The following is a 12,813-nucleotide window of genomic DNA, read 5'->3' on the forward strand; positions in this document are numbered from 1 at the left end:
GTGTTTATAGATGTACACATATTTTTATCCTTTTATATATACAACAACATTATAGTTTTGTCTTCCAAAAATTAAATGCTTTGCTTATAATGCTATAAAATGCATGTTATAAATAAGCCATTGATTTTCAACAATCAAGGTGGAAAGTTCACTTAAACCACTTTCATCAAAAAAATTCACTAATGTTCTCTGTAAAATGCACTGTTTTCTATTTCAATCACAAAACAGAAGCCGATTAGTCTGATCAACGTTCTTGTTTAGTCATAGCAAAATGCTAGCCCAAATGACTCTAATTCAGAGTAAAGAACTCCTTATTTATCTTACAATGCAGTGTTTTTAAACATCAGTGGTTCCTCCTCTGGGGAGCACTTTGAAAACACATGTTGGGGAACAGAGGCGCTGTTGGCATTTAGCAGGTATGGACTAGAGGTAGATGATGCCATGCAATATACAGAACAGTCAGACACAATGAAAAGCTGTCCCATGATCCTTATGTTTCAAATAGCATTGGTAATATATGAAGACCTTGTAAAAAAAAAACCTTGAAATCTGGCCTTAACATAAGTGGAAAATATGCTTATAATGTCTCAGCTTAGATTTGTTTTGCATAGCTTTATTATATATGTTAGATTTTCCAGGAATGCACGAGAATCAACATAAGATTATATTTGTTTTCTGCAGCTTTACCAAGAGTCACGCATCATTTTGAAAAAGTCTACAATGAAAACGCTGCTTATAGCATTTAAGTCTGTTGTAGCTGTCACATTCACTAAACTCAAATACAGATATAAGCATCTGAACACACTGTCATCTTGTGTCAATGTACCCAAGTATTTACCTACTGAGGTTGTTTTGTTAACCGTTTTCCTTTCACTTATTTTTACCTTTGTAAGATACGTAAAATAGCCTTGTACATTACACTTCCATTTCTAAACGGTGTAGGCAGGCATTTCATATACTTCTTAATTCATTTCAAGATACTAAAGGGCATCATAATAAAGATATTTACATTATACGATACACATTACAGAGTGGGATCAAAGGATCTTATAGAGTTTAGAACCACTGTATCAAGCTACTTGCTTCAACAGATTTTTTAGATTTATCAACTCAAATATATGCAAGCCACGACGGGGCAGATAAATATGCATAATACACATCTAGTCCCTATCCTTAAAGAGGTCAGAGTCTCATAGAAGAAGGTAATCCACAAGGTGCTATAAAAGTTCCCCAAAAAGGAAGAAGTTACTTCCAGCAGGAGAATACAGGCTTTAGAGAACACACAGCATTTAAACCACATCCTGAAGGATGAAAAGCTGAGGAAAAAGAGCATTCCCGTCAAAGGCAGAGGATGGGCAAATGTAGAGGCAGGAAATTATGAAACCCACATGGCACCCGGCAAATGATATGAATTTCCCTGGACACAGAGATCCAGTAGGGAACAAGGATGAAAGGACACGCTAGGGCCTAAATGTCTGTGGAAGGATCTAGATTTGTCCTTAAAAATAGTTTGCAGTAAGAGATTGACAGGATCAGAAGCAGTGAGGAAAAAGGAAAATTGTGTATGTTGAATGATCCGTGTATACTGAAGAGGGGTGAGTAAACTACAATGCTTCGCTCACTGTGTGAAGAGGCAAAGCAGACAGACTGGATGTAATGAAAGCCAGAGGAAAAAGGTCCCCAGAAGGGAACCTTACAGCTCAACTTACTTTCGCCCCCACATTTCAAAAATAAAATAGTTGTGTAAGGACTATAAACACCAAGATAATCAAAAGTAAACTAGTTGGGGCTGGCCCCGTGGCCGAGTGGTTAAGTTCGCGTGCTCCGCTTCAGCGGCCCAGGGTTTCACTGGTTCGGATCCTGGGCGCGGACATGGCACCGCTCATCAAGCCATGCTGGGGCAATGTCCCACATGTCACAACTGGAAGGACCCACAACTGAAAATATACAACTATGTACCGGGGGCTTTTGGAGAGAAAAAAAGGAAAAAAATAAAATCTTTAAAAAGCAAAAGTAAACTAGTGATTAGCGATAGATTAGCAATGCAGTACTGAGTATTTCATGAACTGCATTGGCTTTTATCTATACCTGGGTAAAAACTTAAGATGACCACAGAAAAAAGACTTTGAAAGGTTTGATTATGTGATAAGCATTATGTTAATTCTTTAAATACGTTTTCCAATTTTATTCTCAAATGAAACCCACAGCAGGTATATTTCCATTTTAAAGATGTAGGCAATGAGGCTTGCCCAAAATCATACAGCCTCCAGACAGGAAAGGTGAGACTGAGCCCAGGTATTCCGACTCCCCAAATCTGAAACCCCGCAGCTCCATCCAAGGGCTCAGTGGTCAAAGTAAAAGGCCTGCATCTATAGGTATTAACTCATCCTATCTGTGCTGGTATTTCTGTCCCTAACTGTACAGAGGGTAAAACAAATGACTTAAGGTTTTGGAGATGGCATATGAGAAAAACGAAAGAAAATACCATGTTTTCTTTTGAATCTTCTACAAAGGAGAACTCCTGCTTTCTTCTCCTTTCTGTAGCACAAAAAAGCCCCAGACTTCCATATGTGATGCTAAATCTTGCTATTCAGTTATTGAAGAAGCATTTGCATAGATTCATTTTTTCAGTCACACTGATAGTCTTCTAGGAAAGCATTCTGAGACAGAGAACACACTTGTAAAAAAGTGGTGTGGAACATCAGATTCTCTCAATAGTGAGGGACAGAAGAATCAGAGCGAAGCCTCCGTTAAGGATATAAAACAATCTATGGCAGCTGACACCTTACAGCTTCCCAATATACTTATGATGTTACTTTTGGACAAAATTTCACACTTGATTAGAGCAAGAAATATATAGTGCAAATAAAATTATAAAATATATAAGATATTACTTTGGTGGTCCAAAAAGAACATAAAGGGGTACTATTAAGAATCCAAGAGCCGGCCCTGTGGCCGAGTGGTTAAGTTTGCGCACTCCGCTTATGTGGCCCAGGGTATTGCTGGTTCGGATCCTGGGCGCGGACCTAGCATGGCTCATCAGGCCATGCTGAGGCAGCCTCCAACATGTAGAAGGACCTACACCTAGTATACACAACTATATACTGGGGGACTTTGGGGAGAAAAAGAAAAATAAATTTTAAAAAATAATCAAAGAAAGAAAGAAAGAATCCAATGTGTATAATCCAACAAGAAAAAAGCAGCCTCTGTTCCTCCTTAGACCAAGGCAAGGATGCCACTGTTCACCATGACACTGTAAATCCTGCCTCCCACTATCAACCAGCCCCAAGGCCTGACGGCACCGACTAGCCTCAGTATTACCAAAGCAGCACTCAAAGTGGAAGAGCGTGCACACGTGGCTCTGCAGCTAAAACTCAAGGTGCATAATTATAGCAGTTAAGATCCACCAACACCGAAAGGAGCAAGTTACAAGTTACCTGGCCAACTCTAGTATAAATGGTTTTTAAAAGTGGTTTCAATTTAGTCATAAGAAACAGTGAAGTCATTTTCACATCACACCATGTCTCCACCCTTAACATTCTTCTCCTCCCAAAGATGATGAAGTCTGAACTTCCATCTGACTGAGCAAAAGTCAGGATAAAAAAAAAGAGACAGAAGGAACACAAAATAAGGAATATAAAAAAGGCATCCATATTGGCTAACTAAGCAGGAAAAAAGAATGGTCATACCCATGGCTATGTTGCACTAAGTGGGATTTAGGGAAACAAATGGTCTGTTGTAGACCTGGAAGTAACAATAAAAAACCATGTTTAAACAGCATGTGAGAGCTACAAGGTGCTGTTTACAAAGATTCTATTCCTCCTCTTTCCAGACACATGCTAGGATGGTACTTGCTGAACTACTGTTAACTCACTCTGCTCAAGGGAATGTGACCGGAAATGAATCACTTCTGGGGAAGCCCTGGAGAGCCAGAGGGCAACTCACCATACTCTCTTGCCACACAGTAAGGGTACCGGAATACGTGAACGTGTTGACAAGGAGCAGAGCCTGTAGCTGACTCAGGATGGATAAGTTTTCTAGTGGCTAGGCTGTTATAATAAACTAATATTTAGGAGCTATTTGTTACTATAGTATAACCTAATCCACCCTGTTACATAGCCCATTTGAACCATGCCCTATCTCAACTCTTCTTTCACTCCAATCTTTTCATGACCAGTTCCATAAAAGAAAGTCGCATTTCTGTGCCTAGAAATGCCAAGGCAGTAAATCTCCTTATTTCTACCCCACATTACTACTTTTTGAACACCTACTACTTGCGAGCAAAGTTAACAAGTGACACAAAAAAATCAGAAATAAAATCTCAACTCTGGAAGTAACTAATGACTCCACACATCAAGCAGTGACAAAGATAGTTGACGTGTACCATCTGCTTTGCAAGTGCTTCTTCAGCCTTCAGAGCTCGGAACAATGGGGTCATCTCTAGAAATGTTTCTCACCTGACTCTAAGGATCACCTAGGTGCCCATTTCCCCTGCTGAGTTGGAACTGCCTGTGACAAAGGCTATTCTACTCTCATTTTTGTAACTACCATCTAGCATGGTGCTTACTAGCATGGTGTTCTACAAGTGACTAAATACAATCTTGTACTGAGTTTGTATTAAGGTACACTAAGGGAGGACTCTGAACTCCAAAGGCAAAAGAGGCTTTATTAAAATAACGATACGTATCTTCAAAGTCAAACAGCAGCTAAATAATTAAGCCAAGGCAAGAGTCAACATAGCTCTGAAAACCTAAGAAACTGAAACTTGTCAGAACTTTATTACACACATATTCTTTATCTATTTGCTTCTCTCTGATTGTCCATCTTCTTCCATAAGGTAGGAGACGAGCAGTCGGCAACTTCAGATTCACATGTTCCCTTTGCTACCAGAAAGGAAAAAGTTCCCAGTTTGGATCATGTGACCACCCCAGTCCCATCGCTGAGCTCAGAAAGATGGGCAGAATCTCCCAGCTCCGGCAAAAAGCCAGGCAATGAGTAGCCAGGAGGAGAGTAAGATCGCATTGGAAAAGAGTAACTACCATTCAAAATGCATGACTGAAGAACTGAGCGAGGTCAGTCCACAAAAGAGGGTTCCTGCTACAAGAAGACAGGCTAATATCAGCTGCACAGCTTTCCAAGGTCGGTTCTCCTGGACAGCGGCAAAGGGAGATTAACAACATATGCAAACTTATCAGTACATTTACAAAAACTATGCTCACTCACGTCTCACTCCTTAAACCTATTTTTCCAATGTTTAACCTCATTACTACAGAAACACCAATAAAATAAGGTTAACGTGAACTTTCCTCTTCAAATTAGCAGGAAAAGGCAAAATGGAGATAACACTAATAAAACGATGAGAAAAAGCATTTTTCCTGATAGTGATAAGCAAACCAGAGGAAAAAAATTTACGTGAAACAAGTTGACCATAAAAAACTCCTTTTGACCAGGCAATTTCACTCCTTAAGAGATATCTGAAATACAAACATTTAAGCGTAAGCAAAAACTTTTCTCACTGCAACCATCTAACCATCCAAAAACTAATAAGTAATCAGGAAAATATTGTCTATTGATTTAGCAAATCATATGACCATTTGCAAACAATTAATAAAAAATCATAATGACAGGAGAAAATGTTTAAGTTAGGATGCTGAGGGGAAAAAGCAGGATTCAAAACTGTATTTACAGTGTAATCAGCTACATGCTAAATTGTATTTTAAAGATAGACAAAAACCAAAATGTTAACACAGACTTATCTCTGAATGATACTTATTTCCTTTTTGTGCTTTTCTGTATCCCATCCCTCTGAAATAGTTTTTCAAGCAAAATATGAATCTACTTCTTTCTTGTAATTAATGCTGGCTAAAAGAATCCCTGCTCTGACAAGGTTAATAAAAAGCTATAACCTAGACATCTCATAATTTTTTATTCAGTATTAAATAACTAAGGGCCGGCCCCATGGCCAAATGGTTAAGTTCAAGCGATCCACTTCAGTGTCCCAGGGTTTCGCCGGTTCGGATCCTGGGTATGGACCTGGCACCGCTCATCAGGCCACATTGAGGTGGCATCCACATGCCACAATCAGAGGCACTCATAACCAGAATATACACTTATGTACTGGGGGGGTTTGGGGAGAAGAAGAAGAAGAAGAAGAAAGAAAAAAAAAGATGGGCAACAGATGTTAGCTCAGGCACCAATCTTTAAATAAATAAAAACTTTGCAGACAAAGTTTTAATGGGGGGCTGGGGGGGGTAGGGTGGATTGGATTCAAGCATTTCCTCACACCATTAAAAAATTTGACAGATTATAGTAAAATGTAAAAATGGAACCATAACCGAATTAAGAAGAAAAATTAATCCTTGGGATGGAGAAGGTAAAGGAAAAAAAGAAATAAAGAGTTGACAGACTTGACTAATTTTTAAAACTTCTATAAATTAAAGCAAACCACAAGTAATAAAACTAGCAAAAGATATTTGCCCATGTGAGTGGATTGATATCCCTTCCATAAAGGACTCTAATAAAAGAACAAGCATCTCCAAAATTAAAACAGAAAAAGAAGACTAACAAACAACTCATAAAATAAAGAAAAATGGCCAACATGTGGGAAGATCTTCAACTCCAGTAACCAAAGAAATGCTAATTTTAACCACAGGAATTCTTTTTTCCACAAACTTTACTAAAAATGGTATGCTGTATTGACTAGGATTTGGAGAAAGGGGCACTCTCACTAAATATTAGTATGAGTATAAATTGGTCCAATCAAAAAAAAAAGATAATAAAGTGGTTTGATCTTTCTGAAAGACAATTTAGCAGTCTGCTACAAGTTATCAAAATATGCATACCCTTAGGTCCTATAAACCGACTTCCATTTCTGTTTTCTGCTTATATTTTTAAAATACATAATACAACTTTAGTCACAGCAACATACTTTACAGCAAAAACATGGGGCGGAGTGGGAAGGGGGAGGACAGACTAGAGGCCCAAAATTAAATCATGGGCTTTCAGAGCAAAGAAAATCATGGAGTAGAAATATTAACCATCATTATCTCTGGGTGGTCAAATTAAAATTATCTTATTTTCTTTAATCTTCCTGAAGCTTCTCATTTTCTATTCTCAACATGCTATGTTTTTATAACAAAAACAATGTTGAAGAAACTATCACTAGAGCAATCTTAACCAAAATTGCTATAAAATTTAATTCAATCCCACCACTGCCATTTGAGAAAAACAAGAAAAAGCAAATGATAGAATGAAAATGCCACTGCACAGCCCGAGGGAGGGGCAGCCTACAAGGACCTGTGCTAGAAGTGGGAAAGGCTAGGAGCATCCCAGAGAGCAAGGAACAGAGAAGCAGGGGAGTGAGTGATTTCCTAAAGAAGAAAACCAGAAGTGAAAAGAGAGGAACAGATCAGCTATAGCCCCAAAAATTACGGAAGAAAAGAAAGGAGAAAAATAATACAAGAGGAGTAAGATGTCTAGTTTAATTATGGATAGAGACAAAGGATGGGTGAAAAAGGGCTGAGGGAATAATCAGGAGAAATTAAATATATCTTAAAGATCCAACTTTCTTTTATATCTTAAGGATGAACAAAAACTCTTATTCTAAAAAAAGAAAAGCTAGGTGACCTTGATTTGGGAGAAGGGAAGAGTGGTCATAGGAAGGAAGCTACACAAAGAAGATAGCTTAACCCAAGTTTAGAAGAAAACAGAGTAGATCAAAATGAATGAATTTAAAAATCCTAGGAGGGAAAAACTGCTACTTATATTCTAAACTGAATGAGTTAATATTTTCAATTATAAGTCCTTCATACCCTCTTCTAAGTCCTTCATTATATGGATCAAGTGGTTCGTGCAGTAAAAACAGTTAGGCAGAACGTAAAGAATCACTGACTTTAGAGGCAAGGTTGAGAATCAAGGCCTGACTACATACCAGCTGTATACAGTCGAACAAGCTACCACACTTAGAAACCAAAGATTACAAACTTAGCACACAGTTTCTGTGATTCGCAACTGAAAGAACATGTACAAAAAATTTTTAAACTTAAAACACTCCTCCAGTACTGTTATAGTGGATGCTGTTATTTATTACCATTATCTGAATCACTGTATCACTATGAATACATCGACAAGACCAAGTCTGCTGTCTTTTGAAACAAAAGCCACAATAACAGCATTTTACTTAGGAAAGCTAAGCAAGAGGACTCAGATAAAGAGAATGAAAAGACAGAGTTGTAACTGCTCTCAATTCTAATCCTCTTAGTCCCCAAAATCACAAGAGGTTTCTCAGAGGTTAGATCATTGCTGGTACAGCACACGACACCAGGGTTTCAACAGTCAGCCTGGGGTCTGACGAAAAGGTCCCTTCCAGTTCTGAGATTCTGCCACGAGCAAAAGAATCAAGCCGTCCAAGAAGGCAAAATGAAATTCAGATGAAAAAATATCTAAATTTGCATTCTTAGCCAAACTAAGTCAAACTTGAGTTTTTGACTCAAGTTCTAAATTTCTGTGTCCTGATCCTAATTATACTTATCCACATAAAAATAGTTAAAATCCTAAAATACTCAAAGTTATTAGTAAATTACAGTATAGCCACACAACTGAACATAAAGACTTTAAAAGTCACGTTTTTAAACAATTTGTAACACACAGGAAATGACACCTGAGACACCAGGTTAAAAGAAAGCGAAAAGGCCCTCTTTTGTGTACTACCTTTGGTGGGGAAATGCTTTTTGAAGACATGTAAAAGCTGAAATCGTGAGAACTGAAATGGGGCTAAATTACTGAAAGGGAGAGGGGATGAAAGCTATAAAAACCCTAATTACACTTTGGTTTATAGTCTTTAGCAGGTTTTCTGCCATTCCAAACACATTTTGAAATTTTATTCTTTTCCTTCACAATTGAATATACCATTGCTTGGCTTAAAGCACATGAACTAAAGTGAAAGATTTGCCATTCTACAAATCTAATTGGGTTCCATCTTGTTTACAACTTTATTAGGTTATTTAAACCAATGCACCTCAACCACTAGTATTAACTACTTCCATTTCTGTGTACTGCTTATATTTTTAAAATATATAATACAATACTTAAATAATTTTACCTAACACTGATGTGTAGAAAAGATAAAGGTGCTGAAACATCACTGTGGATTTTAGAAGCAATATACTGTGTGACAGCCCAAAATGTGTCAGTCACGTGCAAGAATCCAAATATAACCTTCGGATTACTATGTATGAAACTCCGGTTGTTCAAGAAGTTACTTACATGTGCATATGTGCACATATATACACATATACACGCAAGTAAAAAAAAAGACGAAGGAGAAACATGCCAGTGTTAACGGTGGGTATAACTGGATTGTGGAATTGTAATGTTTTGCTTTATACTTTTCTCTATCTTCCAAATTCTCTAAAGTACGTAACATTTTTATAATGAGGGAGGGATAATTTTTAATCAACAGCATAAGTAAAGTTAAGGGTGGCTGCTCCAAAGAATAATCTGAATGTAAAAAAACAAAAAACGGGGCCAGCCTCGTGGCCGAGTAGTTAAGTTCTCATGTCGCACTTTGATGGCCCAGGGTTTCACCAGTTTGGATCCTGGGCATGGACATGGCACTGCTCATCACGCCATGCTGAGGCGGCATCCCACATGCCACAACTAGAAGGACCCACAACTAAAACTACACAACTATGTACCAGGGAGCTTTGGGGAGAAAAAGGAAAAATAAAATCTTTAAAAAAAAAATTTTAGAACACAACTCTGTACGAAGCATTGCACTAAGAGCTTAACATACTACTGCACTGAAGTTAGCCAATAACCCTATAAACTAAGTATCCCACTGTGGACTAAGAAATTGTCCTGGTGTCTTGAAAAGATTAACAAAGGACACACAGCTATTTACTGGCAGAGGCAGAAATCGCACACAAAGCTGTCCTCGTCTGAAGTCCATATGCTCAGCCACTAAAATAGCCTGGCGTGAACATGATATGTTTCAATTTACTCTTTACATTTGACATTTAAAATTTTTTTATAATTTACTACACAATATATACATGGTAATGCCTCAAAATATTGCATTACACAATCAAATTGAAAATTAGCCATTATTTATTAAAAGATAAGCATAATTAGCCCAAGGATTGTAGAATTAGGCCTTTTAGGTAAAGCTCTGAGTACTTTATACATAAAATGACAGTCCCTGGCTAACTCAGACACAGAATTTTACATTCAAGAGAATGCAGCTGATTCTTCACATTACCTCCTGTACAAGTACCCCAACTAAAAGACCAGCTGAACACCAGACTTAGACTAAGGAAATGACGAGAACTGACCTGCTAACAGTCAGACTGTCTCACCAGCCTGCCAGCATGCACAAGTTGCCAAAAAGTAGGATGAGAAAAAAACTCAAAAGCTAGGTATCGAAACTCAACATCTTAAAACAAATGAAGCTTCCTTTTAGTAAAGTAAATAAATTAGTCACGACATACATAAAGGGCCCACGAACGGCTGAAGGACATGTTGTAGCACGTGTTTAGGGAAGTAAAGAGAAAGAGGAAGGGCAAACAGAACACGACACACCACATCTAACAACCCTTAAATCAGATCTCCCATAATGTCAATGACTGAGAACTATCTTTTGAGTCTAGCATATTTGGGGAATGATTAAAGAATTGCTTTCAATTCCAGTTTTATTTGTGTCACTTGGCTCGAAAATTAGGAAAAAATTACCCATTTGTAGTGAACCATTCGAGTTTTGGTCCTTATAATTAGGTTTAAAAGAATATTTTCATTTATTCCCAATTCCTTTTAAAAATACCACTAAATACATACCTTCCTCCTATTGAGTCGTCTTGTGGTTGGGCCCCGGCAGTGTTCCTCTGTGAACGTCGCAGTGACCCCCCTGGATTGTTATTAGGCTGGTTGGACATTGGCACCTCTCTCTTGAAGGGACATACCCTTTCTAGACACTACCATTCACTGAAAAAGAAAAGGAGAAAAAACAAAATATCAGCTATACATGTACAACACAGAAAACAAATGAGGGGCACCAAAGATGAAGGCAAAATTCCATGTAAACTGTTTGATGGTATAGCCTTCACAATGCTGCAGCGTCTTCAACTGTGAAGTCTGATTGATTAATGTGTTATAAAACACCAGGAATATACCAAATTCAAGGCATGTGCTCCAGAACCCAGCACATAAAATTAACTTAGATTTCTCATGGAACACCCAAGAGATTCCCAATTCAAAGAAAACAGAGCACAGCAGAAATGTGTCTTTGTTTCCACATTTCTAGTACTGTGTAGAAAAGGGCTTTGCAAAAGTCAGAACATCTTGGCTCAAGTCCTGTGATACAACAGGTATTAAAGGAGTCTGCCTTAGCACAAACCACAGCCTCTAGCCTTGGATTCCTCAACCACAGAATAAAAAACACTGTATGACATGCCTACTTCACAGTACTGCTGTGAATAACAGATGCAATCATAAATACAAAGAAAACTATAAAACCATAGTATCTCAATGGAGAAAAGAGGAGAAAGCAGCTCAAATACAGTAAACTGAGAAACGGTTCCAGATAGCCTGAATTTCAACATCCGCTGTGCTGATTGTGACCATGGATAAGAAATTTAATCTCTAGATTTCATTTACTTCTGTAAAATTATATTACCTACCTCACAGAACTGTCGCAACAAGAAATTGTGAACATAGTTCATATGTGTAACAATTTAGCTCAAAATGTACTTCTTAATCAATTTGAACTTTCCATCTTTTCTGTATGAAATTTAATTATTATACAGAGAAAACAATGATACGAAAAGAAAATCAGTTTAACTGAAAAAACAGGCCAATATTACTACTATAGAAAGAATTACAATCTATCAAATCCTTCACAATTTTTCTTAAGCCCCCAATCAAACTTCAGGTAAAGTTCTTTAATTACTTCAAAGGGAAGAGAACAAACAATCATATGACATTACAGAAACTGGTGCCAAAGAGAATGCAAATTAATCATAACTAAACCTATTACTGGATTTTAAGAGACTTCCATGCACTAACAGGAAAATGGTTTTCTTTCAAATTACATGTTGACCCAATTCAGTAGAAAAGGATTGTTTTTAATGTCACCTATGTCCTAAATATATACTAAATAAACTGTGATCAGAAAGTTCAAATTACTAATGTAATTACTGTCACTTTTAGAAAGAAAAAAGAGGAAATACTACAAAAACATTAAGAGAGAGAGAAAGAGGAAGGTTCAATTTACAAGTACTGACATGGAAAGATCTCCTCAAGATGTTAGGGGAAACAGTATAAAACTCCCGTCTGTGTGTGTGCATATTAAAAAGGCTTGCAGGGCCGGCCTGGTGGCATAGTGGCACAGCGGTTAAGTTTGTGAGCTCTGCTTCGGCAGCCCAAGGGTCTCGGGTTTGGATCCCAGGCGTGGACCTATGCACCGCTTATCAAGCCATGGTCTGGCAGGCGTCCCACATATAAAATTGAGGAAGATTGAGGCACAGATGTTAGCTCAGGGCCAGTCTTCCTAAAAAAAAAAAAAAAAAAAAAAAACCTTGCATACGTGTCTTTATCTATTGTCTACACAGTGAAAACTGATGGAGGGCTTCATAAAACAGACTTTGTTAATACTGACTGCCTTTGAGGAAAAGAATTAGGGATCTGAAGTTTGAGATAAAAGGAGTCCTTTTTGTTATTTACCCTCTGTAAGCACTTCGGGCACTCTAGCACAGCAGTTACAAATGTAGAAGCTCTGGAGTCAAACTGCCTCTGGTGAGTTCGAATCCTGACCCCAACACC

At 37.8% G+C, this 12,813-nt stretch overlaps 1 protein-coding gene across 50 annotated transcripts in view; it reads right to left on the reverse strand.

Annotated features, from left to right (window-relative positions):
* TRIP12 (thyroid hormone receptor interactor 12) overlaps positions 1-12,813 on the reverse strand; it is a 141,165-nt gene that overhangs the window by 89,137 nt on the left and 39,215 nt on the right. For all 50 annotated transcript variants that reach the window (XM_070620026.1, XM_070620025.1, XM_070620008.1 and 47 more), the window contains exon 2: positions 10,831-10,977. In XM_070620026.1, coding sequence (XP_070476127.1) covers positions 10,831-10,928 — 98 coding nt within the window. In that variant the 5' untranslated portion in view covers positions 10,929-10,977. The remainder of the gene's footprint in view (positions 1-10,830; positions 10,978-12,813) is intronic.

Source organism: Equus przewalskii, chromosome 5 (genome assembly GCF_037783145.1).
Source record: "Equus przewalskii isolate Varuska chromosome 5, EquPr2, whole genome shotgun sequence".
NCBI classification, from domain to species: Eukaryota; Metazoa; Chordata; class Mammalia; order Perissodactyla; family Equidae; genus Equus; species Equus przewalskii.